Source organism: Tamandua tetradactyla, chromosome 5 (genome assembly GCF_023851605.1).
Source record: "Tamandua tetradactyla isolate mTamTet1 chromosome 5, mTamTet1.pri, whole genome shotgun sequence".
NCBI lineage: Eukaryota > Metazoa > Chordata > Mammalia > Pilosa > Myrmecophagidae > Tamandua > Tamandua tetradactyla.
In genome coordinates, this window is record NC_135331.1 from 111,597,694 (window position 1) to 111,622,108 (window position 24,415).

Genomic DNA, 24,415 nt, shown 5'->3' on the forward strand with positions numbered 1-24,415 from the left:
CACTCAGAATCAAGAGAAGAGAGGGGAAGGGGGAAATAAAGGGAAAGGTGAATCCAGATAGAAGGCTGAATAAGAGAAAAAATAAAAATGAAGATGTGTGCTAGGCAATGCTTGACACAGCTTTACCTTGATGAAGGAATTCCATCACAGAGAACAGAGGGCAAATTATCAAGCAAGATGCTGAAATAAGTATTAACTATTATGTTTAGGAAAACAACCCAGCAAATAGATTTTCGTTTATTTTAATAATTAGGATGACTGCTTTTAGACTCAGCAATAATTCACTAAATCAACACATTCCTCTTATTCATATCAAAATATATTCACATAAAAGATCCACTAAATATATAGGTTTCCTAATAAAAGCACATTCACTAATATAACAGTATAGTAATCTCCTTTCAGCTATTAACGGCAAAATATTATCTTTTGACCCCCCTTTGGTGTTAATCAACAAATCCAGATGGCATAAATATAGAAGCCATAAATCTAAGCATGTTTAAAGCTATTTTAATCAACCATATATAAATTATTCCCTGGTGTACTAATAAATACCTTAACCTCCCGAAGGTTCATGCATTCCTCCCAGGAATAAAACTTTCTTTTCATTCTAAAAGAGAAGAAAGAAACAAATAGCATGCTCATTTCCAATAACAAGTTAAACATCATTATTTTTTTTTAATGCTTTAATTGTAAACCTAATGAACAGTGCTTAGAACTGGTTTTGATTTCTACCTTATATTATACTGTCCAAAATGACATTTCTCTAAAAACCTATCAGTGCTGAGTGCATGGCTGGTTCAATGGTAGAATGCTTGCCTTCTATGCAGGAGACCTGGGTTTGAATCCCGGACCATGCACCCCCCCCCCAAAAAAAAAACAATCAGTGCAGTTAATCTGAAAGTACAAGATTCCCCTGCAGAGGTGGTGTGGGGTGGTGTAGCAGCTTGACTGCTACCCCTGCTCTGCCATTAATTACTGCCTGACCTTGAAGGGGCCACTTAATCTCTCTGGCCTTAAGTGTCCACATCTGCATGATAAAGGGACAGCTCTGGATGATATGTAATGTCCCATGTATTTTTGCAATGTTTATTGTCCTGTAAGACGCAAATCACACTACGATTGTAATAAAGAATTTATTCTTCTTCAAACTGGGTTGGTGTTCTCATGCCAGGTTTGTGAGGCATTGGGGGACAGTGATTAGAGAAAGGTGGGATTTAGTTTCCTTCAAAAAAGTAAACAGGAACATTAAGATGAGAAATCTTTTCACTAAACCTTAGCTTAAGCTGACATGAGCAGGGTAATACAAAACTCTAAAAAGGCACTGTATATATAAAATCAAAATATACCGAGGTGGATAATACAAAATAAAACTCAAAGAATTAAATTGGATTTTAGAGTATAGCCTGATAACATGAAAATCTTTAAAAGGACATTTCTCCCTAACTAACCAAGGGCAGGGTGGTGTGGATAAGCTAGGGGGGGTGTGAGGGGACGAGTTCACTGAGTGACAGAATTAATGAGGATGGTTTCCATGTCTTTATGTAAAATTGTTTGTGTATTTGGAGTATTCATTTATAAAGGGTCGGCTTCTTAATTACAAGAGTCACTTTGTTGGAAAAAAGAAGTTCTAATTTTAGGAACTAACTTTCCTAGCTTAATTCAGAAACACAACGACAAATGAGGAGAAAAATATGACCTTTTGGCATAAACTACTGATTCCTTTCTGACAAGTCCTCAGTCTGCATGGGGAAGGTAGAAGTTCCATGACTCAAAATAATTCTTATTGTTCTGCTTTTGCACAACCAAAAACATGACCTTCATCCTCTCTATGCTCCAGATCAAATGAACAACACGAATTGAGTAAATATGTGCACAGTTTATATGGAGCTGGAGGAGACTAGGGAAGAGGCAAAAGCAGGCTGATGCAATACCTCCCCACCTTGAATCTGCAGAATGAAAACTATGAAAGCAGATTACCAAACCCTGAGGCTCTGATGTCCGTTTTACAGGATTGTTCTAATGTTACCTCTGTGGAAACTAATAATAGCAGCAAGTATTCTTAAATTCAATATCAGTAAGAATTTCTTGTATACAAAATGAAATGTACCTAATAGCATTACTGCTAGCTTTGGGAAAATATATTTCATAAGAATAGCCAAGATTTACTAGGACCAGGTATGTGTACCAGTTTCTGGACTAAGCTCTCCGCATGCACATTGCATCTGTTCCACAGCCCTGTGAGACAGGCACCATTACTATCCCATTTCATAGATGAGAAAACTGCCTATGGTCGTGCAGTTCAAACCCAACAGTGGCTGACACCAACTACAGGCTCTTAACCATTAGGCGCTCTTCCCAGCCAACTCATTCCTGATGGAAGAGCCCTCACAGGTGGATGGTGGTGTTCTGGAATGACTTTTATTTTCTTCTTTATTTTTTTCTTCCCTCCATAATGCAAGGAAGTTTTACCCAGTGAGATCACAGTGGTGAGGTGATCAGTGCATGGCTGATGCTGACCAGGGTATCAGTTAAGGAAATAAGACCACTGTGCCAGGAGCTGGAGGGTGAGTCCCATGTAGGTTTTCCAGGAGCCCTAAGACTGATAGAAAAGGCAGAGACAAAAAATGGGAGGTTTATATCCAAGTCAAAGTCCTAAGTGGTTTAAGAGGAGAAACAAGCATGGTTAGTCTAATTTTCTGATTGGGAGAGAAAATCTGAGAGCTCTACTGAAGGCTTCTCTCTCTAGTCCTGCTTTTATTGAACTTCCCACTTCCGAATAATTAAAATATTGGACCTGGGGTCAAAAAACCTAGATCGGAGGTTCTGGGTCAAGATGGCGGCTTAACAACGTGCGCGTTTTAGTTCGTCCTCCAGAACAACTGCTAAATAACCAGAAACAGTACAGAACAGCTCCTGGGGCCACGTCAGTGACCAGACACACAGCGTACCCCAGTCTGGACCAGCTGGACCGGCTGCGAGCACCCCCCAAAACCGTGAGTTCCCAAAGCTGCGGTCGCCAGTGCCCCTCCCCCACAGGCTGCTTCCCAGAAGGGAAAGGAAAGGACTTTACCAGCAGCAGTGACTGGGCACAATCAAACGCCAATTGTGGAACTGATTAACAAATTCTGACTACTAAAAATAGGCCCCTAGCTTAGGTGAACCCAATCAAAGCGGAGGTTGCTCATTTTTGCCCCGGCACCAAGGGGGCAGGACTGACAGAAAAAGGGGGAAAAAAAAGAAGGAAACAGGTTTTTGTGGCTGTGTATCTACAAAGGCTTGACTGCCTCTGCATACAGCGGCAGGACTTCTCAGGCTGCAACTGCCCCAGGCACAGGCAGAAGTGAGCTCTTTTGGGGGCTTATCTGGAGCCTGTGCCTTCCCCAGGGGAGGGGTGAAGGCCCACCCAGGTGGAATCCCTCCATCAATGAATTCAGACACCAGTGCTTGGTAATTTGAAGCCATTAAAACCAGCCTACAACCTCTCCTCTGTCTCCAACAAACCCCCAGCCAAAGTTAAAGGTACCGCATCATCTTATGCTAGTGGGACCTGCAGTCAGACAAGCGCCACATACGGGGAAGGATAAGAAAAACAGAGTCCAGAGACTTCACAGGAAAGTCTTTCAACCTGCTGGGTCTCATGCTCAGGGAAAACCGATGCAGGTGACTCTTTCCTCCTGATAGGAGGCCAGTTTGGTCTGGGAAAATCTGGCTGGGGTCTATAATATATAAGCAGACCCTCCTAAGTGTGTGTGGGGGAAAGGTACCACACAAGCAGGGCAAAAAACAAGAAAACAAGAACTGAAAAATTCTCCTCTGTTAAACAAAACTTAAGCTAAAGGTTCAGATAAAGCTGAACAGAATGTCAAAGAACAGATAGACAACAAATTCATCCAGCAAGAAAACCCTAGATAAAAGAAGTGAAAGCAATCTCCAGAATAAACTAATTAAAGTAATTAAATGCCTAGACACCAGCAAAAAATAACAAATCACACTAAGGAAATTGAAGATATGGCCCAATCAAAGGAACAAACCAACAATTCAAATGACATACAGGAGCTGAAACAACTAATTCAGAATATACAAACAGACATGGAAAACCTCATCAAAAACCAAATCAATGAACTGAGGGAGGATATAAAAAAGGCAAGGAAGGAACAAAAAGAAGAAACTGAAAGTCTGAAAAAACAAATCACAGAACTTATGGGAATGAAAGACACAGTAGAAGAGATGAAAAAAACAATGGAAACCTACAATGGTAGATTTCGAGAGGCAGAACATAGGATTAATGAACCGGAGGACAGAACATCTGAAATCCAACAAGAAACAGAAACTATAGGAAAAAAAATGGAAAAATATGAGCAGGGACTCAGGGAATTGAAAGACAATATGAACCGCATGAATATACGTGTTGTGGGTGTCCCAGAAGGAGAAGAGAATGGAAAAGGAGGAGAAAAACTAATGGAGGAAATTATCACTGAAAATTTCCCAACTCTTATGAAAGACTTAAAATTACAGATCCAAGAAGTGCAGCGTACCCCAAAGAGAACAGATCCAAATAGACATACTCCAAGACATTTAATAATCAGAATGTCCAAGGTCAAAGAGAAAGAGAGGATCTTGAAAGCAGCAAGAGAAAAGCAATCCATCACATACAAGGGAAGCCCAATAAGACTATGTGCAGATCTCTCAGCAGAAACCATGGAGGCGAGAAGACAGTGGGATAATATATTTAAATTATTAAAAGAGAAAAACTGCCAACCAAGAATTCTATATCCAGCAAAATTGTCCTTCAAAAATGAGGGAGAAATTAAAACATTTTCAGACAAAAAATCACTGAGAGAATTTGTGACCAAGAGACCAGCTCTGCAAGAAATACTAAAGGGAACACTGGAGACAGATACGAAGACAGAAGAGAGAGGTGTGGAGAAGAGTGTAGAAAGGAAGACTATGAGTAAAGGTAAAAGGAAGGAAAATTAGATATGACATATAAAATCCAGAAGGCAAAATAGTAGAAGAAAGTACTACCCATACAGTAATAACACTGAATGTTAATGGATTAAACTCTCCAATCAAAAGACATAGTCTGGCAGAATGGTTTAAAAAACAGGACCCAAGTATATGCTGTCTCTACTCAAAGGTCATGAGGCCAAGGACACAAATGGACATTTACATGTTTATAGCAGCATTATTAACAATTACCAAGTGATGGAAACAGCCAAAATGTCCATCAACAGACAGCTGACTAAACAAACTGTGACATTTACATAAGATGCAATATTATGCAGCTGTAAGACAGAATAAAGTTATGAAGTATGTAACAACATGAATGGACCTTAAGGACATTATGCTGAGTGTGATTAGCCAGAAACAAAAGGACAAATACTGTATGGTCTCATTGACATGAACTGATGTTAGTGAATAAACTTAGAATATTTCCTTGGTAACAGAGACCATCAGGAGATAGAAATAGGGTGAGATATTGGGTGATTGGAGCTGAAGGGATACAGATTGTGCAACAGGACTGAATATAAAATCTCAGATATGGACAGCACAATACTACCAAACAGTAATGTAATTATGTTAAAACACTGAATGAACCTGCATGTGAGAATGATAGAGGGAGGAGGACTGGGGACATAAATGAAATCAGAAAGAAAGATAGATGGTAAAGATTGAGATGGTATAATCTAGGAATGCCTAGAGTGTATAATAATAGTGAAATGTACAATGTACAAATTTAAGAAATGTTTTTGCCTGAGGAAGAACACAGGAATGTCATTATTGCAGGGTGTTGAAAATAGATGATAATTAATACTTTAAAATGTCACCTTATATGTGAGACTAAAGCAAAAAATGTTTATTTGTTACAAAATTTATATTTTGACTAGAGCATTTCCTAATATAACTCATGTAGATAGTTTGATTGAATGTCATAAGTACTTGGAATCTCAGGTAGCACATGAGATTTTGTTGGTTTGTCCAGAGTGATGCCCCAATGAATCCCAGAGTGATTTGATCAGTGACTGGAAAAGTATTTGCAAGCCCCCTTCGGGGAATGGTGAGAGTGGGGAGAAATTCAACTTCCCCAAGTTGAATTCTTGATATTCTCACAAGCAGTGTGGACAACCAAAGTTATAGGCTGAGCCTACAGGCTTGGGGTTTGTTCACATGAAACTTAACCCCACAAAGGATAGGTCAAGTCTACTTAAAATTTAGGCCTAAGAGTCACCCCCAAGAGAGCCTCTTTTGTTGCTCAGATGTGGCCTCTCTCTCCAGCCAACACGAGGAGCAGTCTCACCACCCTTTCCCTCTCTGTGTGGGACATGACTCCCAGGGGTGTGGACCTTCCTGGCAACATGCGACAGAGATCCTGGAATGAGCTGAGACTCAGCATCAAGGGACTGAGAAAAACCCTAGAATGAGCTGAGAATTAACATCAGGGGATTGAGAGAACCTTCTCGACCAAAGGGGGAAGAGTGAAATGAGACTAAGTGTCAATGGCTGAGAGATTCCAAACAGAGTTGAGAGGTTATCCTGGAGGTTATTCTTATGCATTAAGTAGATATCACCTTGTTGTTCGAGATGTAGTGGAGAGGCTGGAGGGAACGGCCTGAAAATGTAGAGCTGCGTTCCAGTAGCCATGTTTCTTGATGATGATTGAACAATGATATAGCTTTTACAATGAGACTCTGTGAATGTGAAAACCTTATGTCTGATGCTCCTTTTATCTACTATATCAACAGAAGAGTAGAACATATGGAATAAAAATAAATAATAGGGGGAACAAATGTTAAAATAAATTTAGTTTGAAATGCTAGTGGTAAATGAAAGTGAGGGGTAAGGGGTATGGTATGTATAATCTTTTTTTCTCTGTTATCATTTTATTTCTTTTTCTAAATTGATGCAAATGTTCTAAGAAATGATGAATATGCAACTATGTGATGATATTAAGAATTACCGATTGTATATGTAGAATGGAATGATCTCTTAATGTTTTGTTTGTTAATTTTTTTAATTAATAAAAAAAGTTAAAAAAACAAACAAACAAAAAAAAACCTAGATCGAAGTAAGAAGGGGTTGCAAGGGAGGAAAAAGATAAAAGAAAGATGTGCCAAGTGTTATTGCAGGCTTCACCTCCAACAATTTGGTCTTGTCCCATGAAATGCTAAGGAATGGGTATCTAAGGTGAACTCATCCAGGGGCAGTGTCTTCAAAGCAGAAATTGGGAGGTGAAGGATGGGCCTATAGACTATGTGGGAAAAATCAACCTTTCCTTCAAACCCCTTTTGTTACTTTGGGAAGAAGGTAGATTACAGATTCCCCAAAGTCTTTTGTGAACTATGAGCTAACCCAAGTTTGATATTGACTCTAATTCTTCTACTCTGCCAGCTAGCAGGACCTCCCACTGCCTAGAGTGATTCAAGGGCCTCTCTAGGGATCCTTGGAATTCAGGGGCATCTTAAGAAATCCTAGATCAAACCAATTCTTCCCAAATCTCATGAAGCACAAGAATTCTACATAATAGAGATAACCTTGCCCTGTAGGAAAAATCCATCAGGTTTATTCTAATTAGATTAGAGTTACCTAATAGATCTTTCTGTAATGATGGAAATGTTCTACACTTTTTGGTACAATAGCTGCTAACCACATATGGCTAGTGAGCAATTAGAATGTGGCTGATGCAACTTAGGAACTGAATTTTTAATTAAATTAAATTAAATTTAAATTTAAATAGACACATAGTTATCGGCTATCGTCAGTACAGTTCTAGACCTTCCAGGAAAAGGGGTTGCAAACTATGGTCCAGGGGCAAATTTACCCTGCCATTTGTTTTATTTTTGGTTTTTCTTCCTGCCATTTGTTTTTGTATAGCCTATAAGCTAAGAATGATTTTTTCTAACTTTTAAATGGTTAAAAAATTCTGGAAAAAAAATCAAAAGAAGAATAATATTTTGTGACATGTGAAAATTATATGAAATTAGAATTTCGGTGTCTATAAATGATGTTTTATTGGCGTGCAGCCCATGCTTATTCATTTACATATTGTCTGTGACTGCTTCTGTGCTAAAACAGTAGAGTTGAGCTGTTACAAAAGAGACTATATGGCCTGCAAAAACTAAAATATTTACTCTCTTATCCCTTACAGAAAGTTTTCTAACCCATGGTCGAGAGCCTGATAAGAAAGAAAGAGAGCCATATCAGTCAACCACATTTTGAAGTTATATTTCAATACAATTCAACTACATTATTTCACTGGAGCCTTTAAACAGTCCTGTGAGATAGATGGGACAAAGTGAGGAAACTAAGATAAGGAGAAGTTGCATAACGTTCCCAAGGTCTCACTGCTGGCTGATAACAGACAAACTTCCACCTCTACTGTCTGTCCATGAGCTCACTTTGCCTCCAAGTTGAGTGACCAATTCATTTATTCATGTTCAGAATATAATTTAGTCCTTTGTAGTTGTAGGCCCTTTTGCTAGGCACTAGAGATATACTGATGAGAGCTGGAATCTTTACAGGAGGGCAGAAATGAACTAATTTTCCATGCTAAGTACAAAAAAGGAAAGGTCTAGAACACTATAAGAGGCAGAGTTCAAAACTACTTAATCTAGTCTGGGACATTAGGGAAAGCTCCTCCAAGAAAGTGACAATTCAATGGAGACATAAAGGATGAGTAAAACTTGGCCAGGTAGGAAGCATGGAGGTCAGAACAACACATTAAGGATCTGGGAGGGAAGGTATTTGGTGCGTATAAGAAGCTACAAAGCCAGTGTGGTTGGTACAAAGTAAGCAAGGGGGACAATGAAAGGAAGGAGATAAGGCTGAAGAAAATAGGCAAGGACCAAGTGATACAGCAATTTGTATATCATGTTATAGTTTTGGGACTTGATCCTAAAACTGAAAGAAAGACATTGGATACCGTCTTAGTTTGGGATCTCCAAAAAAGCAGAGCCTGAGGCATGGACTTGGGTGCAGGCAATTTATTTGGGAGGTGATTCCTGGAAGCCAAGGCAAAGAACAGTGAAAATGGAAATGGATAGGTAGGAAAACCAATGAAGGATTTCATTGGAAGCTAGGAAACTGAGCACCTTTTAAGGAGCCGTATAGAATGCACCTTGGTTGAGAGTTTCCCATGTACACTTGTGGTGGGATGCTGGCAGCAGGCATAGAACTGTACCACACAGCTGCACTGAAATCAGGTGAGACAAGGAGGTATGATGGGGCACGAGGGACATAAAGAACATTTGGCACAAATGGTTTCAGACAATCATATGAGTGTGTTTAAAACAATCTCTTCAGACTAAAATGAATAGGGGCAAGAATGGAAACCAGGAATCCTACAGAGAAAATTAATGTAGTGGTTGAGGTGGTGAATGATAATGGGTTGAATGGGAGGTAGCAGTAGGGATACAGAGAAGTAGGTAGATCAGAAAAATGTTTAGTGATTAGAATCTATAGGACTAGACGACTGCAGGTAGGGCGCAAGGGGAAGAGAAGTTAGGTTCTGGAGGAGGGACAGTAGTGCCACTTATTGAGATAGGGAATACTGAAGGTAAAACAGGTCTGGAGCAAGAGAGGAGAATATTTTGAATAGGAGTTTAGTTTGGGGTATGATGAGTTGGAAGAGTCCACAGGCCATCCAAATGGAGATGTTAAAAAGGCAACTGAATATAAATGCATGTGGCAGGCAGATTCTAAGATGGCCTCAGAGATCCCACCTGGTAGTCATAGCCTTGTATAATTCCTTTTCCTTCAATGACTTGTTTCAAGCCAAAAACTATAGCAATGTTGCAAGGATGTTACTTCTGTGATCAGTTTACAGAAGACTGTGACTTTCTTCTCCTTAGAAGAGTCTTTCACTGCCTTCTTGGATCACTTGTCTTGATGATGCAAGGAGCCAAGTTTGAGCTCTCTTTGGAGAGGCCCACATGGGGAGGAACGGAATGCTGCGCATAACCATGTGAGTGAGCATGGAAACAGATCCCTCTTCAGTCCAGCCCTCAGATGAGACCCAGCCCTGGCAGACACCTTGGTTGCCTCCTAGTGAGAGATCCTGAAGCAAAGAACCTAGCTTAGCCATGCCCAGACTCCTGACCCACAAAAGACATGAGATAATAAACATGTTGTTTTAAGCCACTAATTTTCAGCTTACACTGTTACACAGCAATGATTACTAAGACAATAGGTATGGACCTGGATTGCAAAGGCCAAGTGGGGCAAGGGGAACCTGTCAGCAGTCACCACGCCACCGTGTATGCACGACCCAGGGTAAGCCACTCAAGTTCTCAGAGCCTCAGTTTACTCTCCCGTAAATTGAGGTCATTGCCCAGCCCTTTATAACTTCACAAGATGAAAAATCACTTTGAAAAAGTATACAGTGCTAGGAGGGCAATGGTGCCTCAGTGGCAGAGTTCGTGACTGCCACGCCGGAGACCCAGGTTCAATTCCTGGTGCCTGTCTGTGCAAAAAAATAAAAAAAACAGTATACAGTGCTATATGCAAAGTAGCCAACCTAAAGCAGGAATGTTTTTAAGACCTCTAACATCATCCTTCCAGTCAACAATCATCTAACTTACAGAAATCAGCATCTAAGTGTCTTCTGCCTCCCAACCATTCTACTTAAGAAATTTTTCAAAGACAGGAAATAGAAAGAGTAGAGTTAAAATTATGCTGACATTGTGTAGTTCAGGATCAGTTTATGAGCACAATGGATAAAACTTACTTTTTAATAGCAATCAGTTCCCCAGACTCAATGCTCCTTCCCAGCAGGACAGAACCATAGGTTCCATCCCCAAGCTGCTTGATTGTTGTGTATCTATTCATGGTGTGCCCGCTCAGGCAGGACACTCATCTCAGGGCCGAGGCGGTTCAGTCCTGCAGTGGTAGCAGGCCTCCCCAGAGTGTAACCAGATTTTTCGATGGCAGCACCAGCACAAGGTATTCAGTACAACGTGACGATCTCCCAAATACATATTTTCAAAGATCAGTCTTCTGCCTGTAGAGAAAAATGACAAAAATAAATGTTAATGAACATTTTGAGTTGTGGGTTACATGTATTTTTATAGTCTAAATCATGGGTGAACAAACTACTACCATGGGCCAAACCCAGCCCACTGCCTGTTTTTATAAAGTCTTATTGGAACACAGTCATGCCACACATTTGCATATTGTCTATAGCTGCTTTCACCCTACAACAACAAACTTGAGTAGGTGGGATAAAGACTGGATGGCTCACAAAGCCTAAATTATTTATCTGGTCCCTACAGAAAAAGTTTAAAAATCCCTGGTCTAAATAATGCTCTTTTGTATTTTTTTATAAAATTAAAGATACCATGGTTGGAATGTGCATTTGTCACACACAGAAATGAATCAGCTCCAATTCAATACTTTTCTGCTGACTAATCCTCATAACTATGCTCAAAGAAAATTGCTGAGCTCAGAGAATTCATGCTAAATATAGTTTATTCTGTGCAATTTAGCAACAATTAGCTATGTAAACCATCAAAAGCTAAGGAAAGCTAAAATTAAAGATCCTCTAATAAAGAACTAATATGTGCCCCATAAACTATTTGTGGCAAGGCATCAACATTATTTTTACTACTGGACATCAGAAGCTAAGCAATGAGCTAGCAATTCAACTTCCATGTGTAAGGTGTGACTTTTGAACTCAGTTGTTTTTGGTTTTGTTTTTAGTAATAAGTCACTGATGTTTCATATATAAATTAAGAGAATTGTTCAGCTTGCCTATTAAAAAGACAAGGTAGAAATAACTTTTTAAAGTGACTGTAATATCTGGAGGCAAACGTTAATAAAATGCAAATACTTAAGAATAAGGACTTGTTTTTAAAAATTATTACTGTCTAATAATTCCAAGAATGAAAAAATCAGAAATAATGCTTGAAGCATGTGACATTCTGCATCTAAATCTACTCTGTACAGCTTTTCTGTGCAGAAGAATTCCAGTCAATAAACATAGAAACAGAAAAATAAAAATTCCTATTAGGCAAATGCTACAGCAGTAACTGCTATAACAAGTTGCTTGATGGATACTACAATTAGTGGGTAAAAGTTTGAGGAGATATTTGCATAGTCGCAAATTATCTCCAGGATATTTATTAACTTCAAAGGGAAAGAAGATAAATTTACAGGGGAGAAATCCAGCAGAAGTCACCTTAGCCAGGTGACCACTTTCAGTATTCCCAGTAATAATACATATCAATATCATGACTTCCTGAAGGGATGTACAGAAGGGCCCAGCATCACTTTTCTGGCATTCTTTCAAAAAATGTAGAATTTCAATCAAATCATGAGAAAACATCAGAGAAACCCAAAATGAGAGATACTCTACAAAAATTGACCAGAACTCTTCAAAATTGTCAAGGTCATGAAAGACAAGGACAGACCAAGGAATTCTCAAACTGGAGAAGACTAAGGAGACATAACAACTAAATATAATGTAGGATCCTGGAACTGAAAAGGGGCATTAGTAGGAAAATTGGTGAAATTTGAAGATGGTCTAGACTTTAGTTAATAGTATTATACCAATGTTAATTTCCTAGTTTTGATCATTGTTCTATGGTTATGTAAGATGTTACCATTTGGGTTATGTAAGATGTTACCATTGGGTGAAAAGTTTCTAGAATTCTGTTACTATGTTTGCAACTTATCTGAAGTCTAAAATTAGTTCAGAATAAAAAGCAAAAAAAAAATTTTTTTTAACCCATTTATGTTCTTGAGAAGGCTTTACATGAACTTGAACCTTGAGAAAAATGAAAACTTAACACCTGATTTCACCACATTCTACCATGTAACTAGAAGAGCTTTTAGAGATTGCTCAGCTTTTAGGGATCACTCTCCTCCTCCATCTCAGGCCCCGGGGTGGGGGGCGTTTTCCTTCCTCTTAAAGCATTTCAGGGTAAGAGTCCCTGCAACTTCCTTCAGCAACTCTTTACAGTGACAGAGTCAATTGTTGATTCAAAAATATTATAAGTAGCCCCTGGACACCAGACCCTAGGCTCAGATCTAGGGGTACACAGACTAATAAAATGTAGACCCTATTTTCAAAGAACCTAAAGATATGGACTCATGAATATGTGATAAGATATTTCAGGTATGTTTAGGGTACAGAATGTAGGGAGAGGTTAAGAAGAAAGCTCTCTGGCTTCCTCTTAGATCGATTCCACCTGGGCTCAGGAGGGCACTAAGAAGAGTGTGAAAAGAGGTGACCCCAGCTGAATTGAAAGGAAAAAAAATGATGTGTGTCAGGTAAATAAGGGTCTAGGACTCCAAACAGCAGAAACAAAGGCACTGCAGCTTGAATTTGAGCATTAAACGTGGGGAGTTTGGAACTGGAAAAAGGTAGTCCTAGAGTTTTGTTTGTGTCATTCTTTAAAAGCATAGACTTTGACTGGATCCTAAAGATTCATAAAGAGAAAGAGAGTGAATAAGCACAATCAAACGGGCTAAAATATTAACAAGTGAAGCCAAATAAAGAGTATATATGTATACTTTGTTGTCTGAGATCAAAGGAAGAGATGTTTATTTGGTACAAAATTTACATTTTTGGTAGCATACGATCTAATTTAATTTGTATGATTAGTTTATTTGAATATCATAATTACATGGAATCTTGAATAGGAGTGAGATCTTGTTGGTTTGCACAGGTTAGTGTGATGCCCTATACACCCCAGAGTAATTTTGGCAGACAATAAAAAATATTTGTAAAATTCCCTTTAGGGATTCGGGAAAAAGGAGGAAATATTAAACTTCCTCACCTGGGGCTCAATCTTGGGGCTCAGCCTATGAAACATTCCTGCAAAGAAGAAGAAAAGCCTACTTATAATTATGTCTAAGAGTCACCCCCAAAGAACCTCTTTTGTTGCTCAGATATGGCCTCTCTCTCCAAGCCAACCTGGCAGGTGAACTCACTACCCTCTCCCACTATGTGGGCCATAACTCCCAGGGGTATAAATCTCCCTGGCAACATGTGACCTGACTCTTGGGATGAGCCAGGACTTGGCATCATGGGATTGAGAAAGTCTTCTTGACCAAAAGGGGAGAGAGAGAAATAAGACCAAATAAAGCTTCAGTAGCTGAGAAATTTCAGAGTTGAGAAGTTATCCTGGAGGTTATTTCCTTATACATTATATAGGTATCCCTTTTAGGTTTTCAGTGTAATAGAATAGCTAAAAGGAAATACCTGAAACTGTTGAACTGTATTCCAGTAGCCTTGATTCCTGAAGACAACTGTATAAGCATATAGCTTTTACAGTGTGACCATGTAATTCTGAAAACCTTGTGTCTGACACTCCCTTTATCCAGGGTATGGACAGGTGAGCCAAAATAAATAAATAAATAATGGGTGATGGAATAAGGGGTTAAAAAAAATTGGGTAGATTGCAATAATAGTGGTCAGTGAGAAGGAGAGGTAAGGGGTATAGGATGTATGGGGTTTTCTTTTTTCTTTTTATTCCTTTTTCTGGAGTGATGCAAATGTTCTAAAAATAATCATGGTGATGAATACACAACTACGTGATGCTATTGTGAGCCACTGATTGTATACTTTGGATGGACTGTATGGTGCATGAAGATATCTCAATGAAAATATTTTAAAAATTAAAAAAAAAGAAAAGAAAAATAAAAGAGTATATAGGCATACTCTGAACTAGTCTTTTAACTTTCCTATTAGTTCGAAATTATTTCCAAATGAAATTTTGAAAATTCCCCTCAAAATGTTGAAGGATTCATTTCCCGGTGCCTGCTCATGCAAAAAAAAAGGATCTAACATATTAAAGGAAGGGAGTCATTTTAAAAAAAAAGATAGGTATATTTTTAAATCCTCTTTTTGGCTTAAAACATAGCAATGCAGATTTATTTACTAGAACACCTTCATACAATAGGATGCCCCCACTTTATGATGATTGTATTGTGGATTGCTGTCACTTTAGGCTATGACTCAACATAGCACAAAAACAGCATTCTGGCCACAGCATGAGCAGCTCTGGATTTGTTTTCCTCTCTTTTTCTTCTTCATATTTATCTGGTTTTGATATGGCATAAATGATTCATGCGGCATGTATAATTTCATTCTCCAACAAATTGCAACTCTCAAACCACCGTTCATGTCACCTTCCTGAAAAATCACTGGAACCTTGACTTATCAATTACATACTCATAAATTACATCCTTTATTTTAAAAAAAAGGAAAAGAAAGAGGTGGGGAGGGGGAAGAGAAGGAGGTGGTGATGAAAGAGGAAAAGAAGGCTTTGACGGACAGGCAATAAAATTAAAGTTTTTTAAATATGGGAAATAACATGATCAGATTTCCATTTTGTAATCCAGGTTTACAATATTTTTCTTCAAGTACAACCAAAGCTTGACTATTTTGATTTAAGCTAATTTCTTTGTGCTTAATTCTTAGTGGATGTAAAGAAACCATCTCATAAAAATATGTATGTATGTGAAAGTAGTAATCAAGTGTGTGGTTCAGCCTTCTCCTATCTCAATTACACAACGTTTCCTCATAGGACCTATTTTCCACTCCTTTAATTATCTTTGGCATTCATCCTTGGCATTTCTCCATCTCCTTGATGAATTGTGGTGATTAAAACTTGAATATGGAATTCATGTGACAGTCCTTTAATATATTCCAGTAGCATGTTGTCCCTTAATTTTTTAAAAAATGGTATTGCACTACTGATTCATATCCATCAATTATTAATTCTAAAGTCTTTCTTTGATAGTTTATGCCTAACTACTTCCTCACCCACTGAATTGTATAGCTGGGACAATGCTTTCCTAGATTATTACTGAGAAAGCTATTGTGAAAGAATTAAAAGTTTCATTGAAATCAAGATTAATTGGGTCATTCATTCAACACACAATCACTCTAACAATTCTTCCTTGATGCAGTTTGTCATATTACCACAGAACAAAATTCAATTATTCTGGCAGGGTTTGACTTTCCACCATACCAAATAGTTGCTTCTAGTATCTTATGTTATTCTGAGTAATCACTTAACAATTATACAAAGGATCAGCCAAATGTCTCTTCAAGCAATGATGGCAGGTTGACCAGTGTGTAATTTCATTCAACCTTTACTGAGGTGAGCATTATGCAAGGCTTTAGGGGTACACTATGCTTAAAGTAAGGGTCCCAGAGTGATTTGAAGAGTGAATAAAGAAGTATTTGTAAAGTCCACTTGGGGGAATGGGAAGAAAGGGGGAAAAATTTAACTTACCCATTTGGAGAATTCCTGATATTCTAGTAGGCAGTGGGGACAACCAAATCCCTAGGCAGAGCCCTCAATCTTGAGGTTTGCCCCTATGAAACTTATCCCTGCAAAGAATAGGCTAAGCCTACTTAAAATTAGGCCTAAGAGTCACTCACAGAGAACCTCTTTTGTTGCTCAGATGTGGCCTCTCTCTCTCTCTAAGCTGACATGGCAAGTGAACTCATTGCCCTCCTCCCTCTACATGGGATATGACTCCCAGGCGTGTAAACCTCCCTGGCAATGCTGGACAGAAATTCTGGGATGAGCTGGGACTCAACATCAAGGGATTGAGAAAACCTTCTCAACCAAAAGGGGGAGGAGAGAAATGAGACAAAATAAAGTGTCAGTGGCTGACAGATTTCAAACAGAGTTGAGAGGTATTCCTGGAGGTTATTCTTATATATTATACAGATATCCCCTTTTTAGTTTATGGTGCATTAGAGTGGCTAGAGGTGAGTACCTGAAACTGTAGAGCTGTGTTCCAGTAGCCATATTTCTTGAAGATGAATGTATAATGTTACAGCTTTTACAGTGTGATGTATGATTGTGAAAACCTCGTGTTTGATGCTCCTTTTATCTACAATATGGACAGATGGGTAAAAAAATATGGATAAAAATAAACAAATAAAAGGGAGAACAAATGTTAAATTGAGTAGATTGAAATACTAGTGGCCAATGAGAGGGAGGAGTAAGGGGTGTGGTATATATGAGTTTTTTCTTTTTTCTTTTTTATTCGTTTTGCTGAAGAGATATAAATGTTCAAAAAAAAATGATCTGCAGACGATATGATACTATACATCGAAAACCCAGAAAAATCCACAACAAAACTACTAGAGCTAATAAATGAGTACAGCAAAGTGGCAGGTTACAAGATTAACATTCAAAAATCTGTAGTGTTTCTATACACTAGCAATGAACAAGCTGAGGGGGAATCAAGAAACGAATTCCATTCACAATTGCAACTAAAAGAATAAAATACTTAGGAATAAATTTAACAAAAGAGACAAAAGACCTATACAAAGAAAACTACAAAAAACTGTTAAAAGAAATCACAGAAGACCTAAATAGATGGAAGGGCATACCGTGTTCATGGATTGGAAGACTAAATATAGTTAAGATGTCAATCCTACCTAAATTGATTTACAGATTCAATGCAATACCAATCAAAATCCCAACAACTTATTTTTCAGAAATAGAAAAACCAATAAGTAAATTTATCTGGAAGGGCAGGGTGCCCCGAATTGCTAAAAGTATCTTGAGGAAAAAAAACGAAGCTGGAGGTCTCACGCTGCCAGACTTTAAGGCATATTATGAAGCCACAGTGGTCAAAACAGCATGGTACTGGCATAAAGATAGATATATTGACCAATGGAATCGAATAGAGTGCTCAGATATAGACCCTCTCATCTATGGACATTTGATCTGTGATAAAGCAGTCAAGCCAACTCACCTGGGACAGAACAGTCTCTTCAATAAATGGTGCCTAGAGAACTGGATATCCATATGCAAAAGAATGAAAGAGGACCTGTATCTCACACCCTATACAAAAGTTAACTCAAAATGGATCAAAGATCTAAACATTAGGTCTAAGACCATAAAACAGTTAGAGGAAAATGTAGGGAGATATCTTATGAATCTTACAATTGGAGGCGGTTTTATGGACCTTAAACCTAAAGCAAGAGCACTGAAGAAAGAAAGAAATAAATGGGAGCTCCTCAAAATTAAACACTTTCGTGCATCAAAGAACTTCATCAAGAAAGTAGAAAGACAGCCTACACAATGGGAGACAATATTTGGAAATGACATATCAGATAAAGGTCTAGTATCCAGAATTTATAAAGAGATTGTTCAACTCAACAACAAAAAGACAGCCAACCCAATTACAAAATGGGAAAAAGACTTGAACAGACACCTCTCAGAAGAGGAAATACAAATGGCCAAAAGGCACATGAAGAGATGCTCAATGTCCCTGGCCATTAGAGAAATGCAAATCAAAACCACAATGAGATATCATCTCACACCCACCAGAATGGCCATTATCAACAAAACAAAAAATGACAAGTGCTGGAGAGGATGCGGAGAAAGAGGCACACTTATCCACTGCTGGTGGGAATGTCAAATGGTGCAACCACTGTGAAAGGCAGTTTGGCGGTTCCTCAAAAAACTGAATATAGAATTGCCATACGACCCAGCAATACCATTGCTAGGTATCTACTCAAAGGACTTAAGGGCAAAGACACAAACGGACATTTGCACACCAGTGTTTATAGCAGCATTATTTACAATTGCAAAGAGATGGAAACAGCCAAAATGTCCATCAACAGACGAGTGGCTAAACAAACTGTGGTATATACATACGATGGAATACTATGCAGCTTTAAGACAGGATAAACTTATGAAGCATGTAATAACATGGATGGACCTAGAGAACATTATGCTGAGTGAGACTAGCCAAAAACTAAAGGACAAATACTGTATGGTCCCACTGATGTGAACCGACATTAGAGAATAAACTTGGAATATGTCATTGGTAACAGAGACCATCAGGAGTTAGAAATAGGGTAAGATAATGGGTAATTGGAGCTGAAGGGATATAGACTGTGCAACAGGACTGAATACAAAAACTCAGAAGACAGCACAATAATACCTAATTGTAATGTAATTATGTTAAAACACTGAATGAAGCTGCATCTGAGCTATAGTTTTTTTTTGTTTGTTTTGTTTTTTTACATATTTTTTGTATTTTTTATTTTTATTTTTTTCTCTATATTATCATTTTATTTCTTTTTCTGTTGTCTTGCTATTTCTTTTTCTAAACCGATGAAAATGTACTAAGAAATGATGATCATGCATCTATGTGATGATATTAAGAATCACTGATTGCATATGTAGAATGGAATGATTTCCAAATGTTGTGTTAGTTAATTTTTTTAATAAATAAAAATCATTTCCTAAAATTAAAATTAAAAACTCATTAATTTACGTATATATATATATGGAGAGAGCTACTGGCATGGTCACATAGGGAAATAAGAAACTGACTTTAAAATTCATTTTGACTTCATATCCTTTGTGTGACATATCCCAAGGTTTGTTAATATGAAACCTAACCCCACAAAGGATAGGTCAAGTCTACTTAAAATTTAGGCCTAAGAGTCACCCCCAAGAGAGCCTCTTTTGTTGCTCAGATGTGGCCTCTCTCTCCAGCCAACACGAGGAGCAGTCTCACCACCCTTTCCCTCTCTGCGTGGGACATGACTCCCAGGGGTGTGGACCTTCCTGGCAACATGCGACAGAGATCCTGGAATGAGCTGAGACTCAGCATCAAGGGACTGAGAAAAACCCTAGAATGAGCTGAGAATTAATATCAAGGGATTGAGAGAACCTTCTCGACCAAAAGGGGGAAGAGTGAAATGAGACAATGTGTCAATGGCTGAGAGATTCCAAACAGAGTGGAGAGGTTATCCTGGAGGTTATTCTTACGCATTAAGTAGATATCATCTTGTTGTTCAAGATGTAATGGAGAGGCTGGAGGGAACTGCCTGAAAATGTAGAGCTGTGTTCCAGTAGCCATGTTTCTTGATGATGATTGAACAATGATATAGCTTTCACAGAGAGACTGTGTGATTGTGAAAACCTTATGTCTGATGCTCCTTTTATCTACTATATCAACAGAAGAGTAGAACATATGGAATAAAAATAAAAAAATAAGGGGAACAAATGTTAAAATAAATTTAGTTTGAAATGCTAGTGGTAAATGAAAGCGAGAGGTAAGGGGTATGGTATGTATAATCTTTTTTTTCTCTGTTATCGTTTTATTTCTTTTTCTGTTGTCTTTTTATTTCTTTTTCTAAATCAATGCAAATGTTCTAAGAAATGATGAATATGCAACTATGTGATGATTTTAAGAATTACTGATTGTATATGTAGAATGGAATGATCTCTTAATGTTTTGTTTGTTAATTTTTTTAAATTAATAAAAAAATGCTAAAAAAAAAATAATGACCACGGTGATGAATACACAACTATGTTATGATATTGTGAGCCACTGATTGTACACCATATATAGATGTTTGTATGTCAAGAATGTTTGTATGTTTGTTTGTTGTTTACAATAAGAATATTTTAAAAAAAGGTAAGGGTCCTTCCTTTAAACAGCTCAAAATTAAAATGCATATGAAAAACATACAAGTGCTATAAGAACATGGTACAAAGAGGAACCAACTCTTGGGGAGAGGGGAGAAAGATGGCCAAGCCTAAGAAGGGGCAATACTGAAGTACTGAAGAAAGAGCAAGGTTTTATTATATAAAGAAAGGAGAGGGAAGAAATTATAAGCAGAAGAAATTGTGTACAAAGCTGGCAGGAACAAGAGGTTGGCATGGTCACCAGGTGGTGAAAGCCTAGCGGTTCTTACCCTGGCTAAACACTAGAATCATCTGGGGTCTGTGCCTGGGCCAACACAAAACTAGTTCTGGCTACAGACTGAGCTTTTAGATTTTGAAAGCTCTCCAGGTGATTCCAATGTGCAACCACATTATCAAGTACGGAGCCAGAGCATAAAACCCATGAAGGGGCAGTGGTGAAATGGCAGGAAATGGTTAGAAACTTAGAGTAAGGCCTGATTATGAAGGGCAGAATGCAGGAGTTTGGTCTTTATCCTGTATAGGATAAAGTATTTTTAAGCAGGCAAATGGCATAAAGAAGATCCCTCTGGAAACTAATAAAAGTTAAAATATAGATACTACAGACAGAAAGACTGGTTAGGAGGCTAGTGCAATACGATAAAGGCCTGAACTAAGGCACTGCATTGGGTAAATCTCTGTTAGGGGGAGACCCAGAGCTGGGATGGGGAATGTATTTGGAGAATGTGAGAAACAATTGGTTCTGTTTTCTGGGGTGCTTGAGATATGTATAAAATCCCCCATTGTAGATACTCAGTAGGCAACTGCAAATAGGTCTAAGGTTGTTCTATCCTCCCTCCCCCTGAAAGATAAGTGCATTGTTGGAGTTCTTATTAGGAGCCTGGTGTTCAGACAATGCTGACTCACTGCACAATCCAGGCAACTCCAGTCATATAGAACACAACGTGAATAGTGCCCATTCAAATTATGCAACATGGCAGCCCTGGGTCCAGAACAAGGAAGGTGATAGTTCTACCATACTCCTAAATAACCTTTCAATTCTGGATGTCAGACTATAAGAGAGAGAGTGAAGAACATAGAAGCCAACATGACAGCACAAGGAGAGTGGAAGTGAAGACACATGGAATGCTCCAAGCAAAGGAAATTTGGGAAGCCATGATAATTGTTGCAAGTGTACAAAGGGTATCAGGAAGAGAATTAGTTGCACTATATATGGATCCAGAGAACAGAGCCATGACCATCCCTGTCTCAGCTTTCTACTCTCTACTCTAGTGAATTATTACCCACACACACAAAAAAAAAGAAAGGAAAAATGAAGTGGGTATTAAGCAAATTAACATTAGACATGAAGCACAGTCACTTCTGAGCATATCTGCCAAGAAGTAGTTAAAGTGGTTAAGAACAGTATTATTCAGTTATTCATCACTTTTGTAGTGACCCAAATATGATGACTCATAATATGAATTATTGAAAATAAAAAAGAACATTTCCCTGCGGCTCTGGAACAACAGGGTGATGAAGCATGCACTAGAAAAAAGAAGGGCAGTATGCAGACACCCTTGCTGGTCCAACAAAAAGCAATGCTCCCCTTTTCTCCTTAAATCACAGACCCCCGATTTTATGCCAAATCCAGCATACTAAGGCATGGCAGGCACCTACCTAGCCCCTGGGCATGAACTATAACCAGTTTAAACCACGCAAAGTAATTCTTCTTCCCACAATAAAACTAGTTTAGGAGTGGGACTGTGGCACTGGCTTATGACATGGAAAAAAGGTGTGTTGGGGAGGAAAGAGGAAGACTTCGAGAAGGAATCTAATCCCTATCAAGACAGAGGGCAAAGAGGCCACTTCTTTTTTCTACCTTGAACATGATTATTGAAAGCTGTGACTTTAGGGTTGACATGGCTTTCCTGTGACTATGAGAAGTCAACAGTAAAGATGAGAACTCCACCTGCTAAGAATGTAAGAAAAGAAAGTGAAGGAAGGAGGGAGGAAAGGGGCTAGTTCTTCTGCTGCATGATCCCTGAAAATATCTGTCTTAGATTTCTTGTTACATGACCTAATTAAAGGTCTTTGTTGCTGAAACCACTATTATTTTATTAAATGCAGCTGAAAGCTTTCCTGATAGTGAAAAAAAAAAAAGGCTGCTCTGATTTAAAGGATGAAAAAAAAATTCTCTACAGGAAGTGATAGGTAGATAGGCTTTTTCTAGTTAGGCATAGTTTTTAAGACTGAAAAAGATGTAGGGCTGGAGACAAATTAGAAGTAATTCTCTATTATCTTGTTGGTTTGTATAGGTTAGTGTGGTGCCCCAATATATCCCAGAGTAATCTGGGTAAGAATAAAAAAGTATTTGCAAAATCCCCTTGGAGGACTGGGGAGAAAGGAGGAAATACACAACTTTCCCATCAGGGAAATTCCTGATATTCTCACAAGCAGGGGGGACAACCAATTCAATAGGCTCGGCCCTCAATCTTGTGGGTCAACCTTATGAGACTTATTCCTGCAAAGGAAAAGCTAAGCCTACTATAATTATGCCTAAGAGTCACTCCCATAGAACCTCTTTTGTTGTTCAGATGTGGCCACTCTTGCTAAACCAACTGAGCAGTTGAACTCACTTTCCAGGACCTCTGGGGATGAGTCTGGACCCAACATCATGGAATTGAGAAAGCCTTCCTGACCAAAAGGAGGAAGGGAAAAATGAGACAAAATAAAGTGTCAGTGGCTGAGAGATTTCAAACAGAGTCAAGTGGTTATTCTGGTGCTTACTCTTACGCATTATATAGATATCCCGTTTTAGTCTGTGGTGTATTGGAATGACCAGAGGAAGTACCTGTGTGGCAGTAGCCTTGATTCTTGAAGAAGACTATATAACTATGTGTTAGTTAGATTCAGTTGTCAACTTGGCCAGGTGAGCATACCTAGTCTTGTTGCTGTGGACATAAGCCAATGGTATGTGAACCTCATCTGTTGCTAATTACATCTGCAGTCAGCTAGGAGGCGTGTCTGCTGCAATGAGTGACATTTGACTTAATTGGCTGGTGCTTAAATGAGAGAATGCAATGTTGCACAGCCTAGCAGCTCGGCATTCCTCATCTCAGCACTAGCAGCTCAGCCCAGGCCTTTGGAGATGCAGAAAGAAGTCACCCTGGGGAAAGTTGTTGGAACCCAGGGGCCCGGAGAGAAGACCAGCAGAGACCATCCTGTGCCTTCCACGTAAGAAAGAACCTCTGTGGAAAGTTAGTTGCCTTTCCTCTGAAGAACCAACAAAATAAATCCCCTTTTATTAAAAGCCAATCCATCTCTGGTGTGTTGCATTCCAGCAGCTAGCAAACTAGAACAAATTATATAGCTTTTTACAGTGTGACTGTGTGATTGTGAAAACCTTGTTTTTGATGCTCCTTTTATCTAGGGTATGGACAGATGAGAAAAAAATAAGGAAAAATAGATAGATAGACAGATATTAGACAGATGTCATGGTCAGGTTCATGTGTCAACTTGGCCAGGTAGTGGTACCTGTTTGTCTGGTTGGGCAAGTGCTGGCCTGTCTTTTGCTATGAGGACATTTCATAGAATTAAATCATGATCACATTGGCTGCATCCACAGCTGATTCCATGTGTAATCAGCCAAGGGGGGGTGTCTTTTCAATGAGTGATGCTTAATCTAATCATGGGAAGCCTTTTAAGGAGGGTTCAAAAGAGACAGGCTCTCTTCCTCCTTCGGCTGGCAAGCTTCTCCTGTGGAGTTCGCCCAGACCCTCCATCGGAGTCATCAGCTTCACAGCCTGCCCTACAGGTTTTGGACTCTACATTCCCATGGTTACATGAGACACTTTTATAAATTTTATATCTACAGATATTTCCTGCTAATTCTGTTTCTCTAGAGAATTCTAACTAATATAACAGATAAATAATGGGGAGGGATAAGGGGTAAAAAAATTTGGGTAAATTGAAATACTAGTGGTCAATGTGAGGGAGGAGTAAGGAGTATGGGA

At 38.7% G+C, this 24,415-nt stretch overlaps 2 protein-coding genes and 1 non-coding gene across 5 annotated transcripts in view; 1 reads left to right on the forward strand and 2 right to left on the reverse strand.

Annotated features, from left to right (window-relative positions):
• Positions 1–10,832, reverse strand: part of CILK1 (ciliogenesis associated kinase 1) — a 54,718-nt gene extending 43,886 nt beyond the window's left edge. The window contains exons 1-2 of the mRNA XM_077162073.1: positions 10,727–10,832; positions 556–610 (exon numbers count right to left, since the gene is read on the reverse strand). Coding sequence (XP_077018188.1) covers positions 556–610; positions 10,727–10,827 — 156 coding nt within the window. The 5' untranslated portion in view covers positions 10,828–10,832. The remainder of the gene's footprint in view (positions 1–555; positions 611–10,726) is intronic.
• Positions 790–860, forward strand: TRNAR-UCU (transfer RNA arginine (anticodon UCU)). Its single transcript has one exon. It is a non-coding gene; the product is annotated as a tRNA-Arg (tRNA).
• A 24-nt stretch (positions 10,833–10,856) lies between the features above and the next one.
• The window catches only part of LOC143684790 (uncharacterized), a 30,913-nt gene continuing 17,354 nt past the window's right edge, over positions 10,857–24,415 (reverse strand). For 2 of the 3 annotated variants that reach the window (XM_077162078.1, XM_077162079.1), the window contains exon 2: positions 10,857–10,999. In XM_077162078.1, coding sequence (XP_077018193.1) covers positions 10,857–10,999 — 143 coding nt within the window. Of the gene's footprint in view, positions 11,000–13,778; positions 13,817–24,415 lie in introns of all 3 variants that reach the window. The other variant, XM_077162080.1, reaches the window with a different exon arrangement.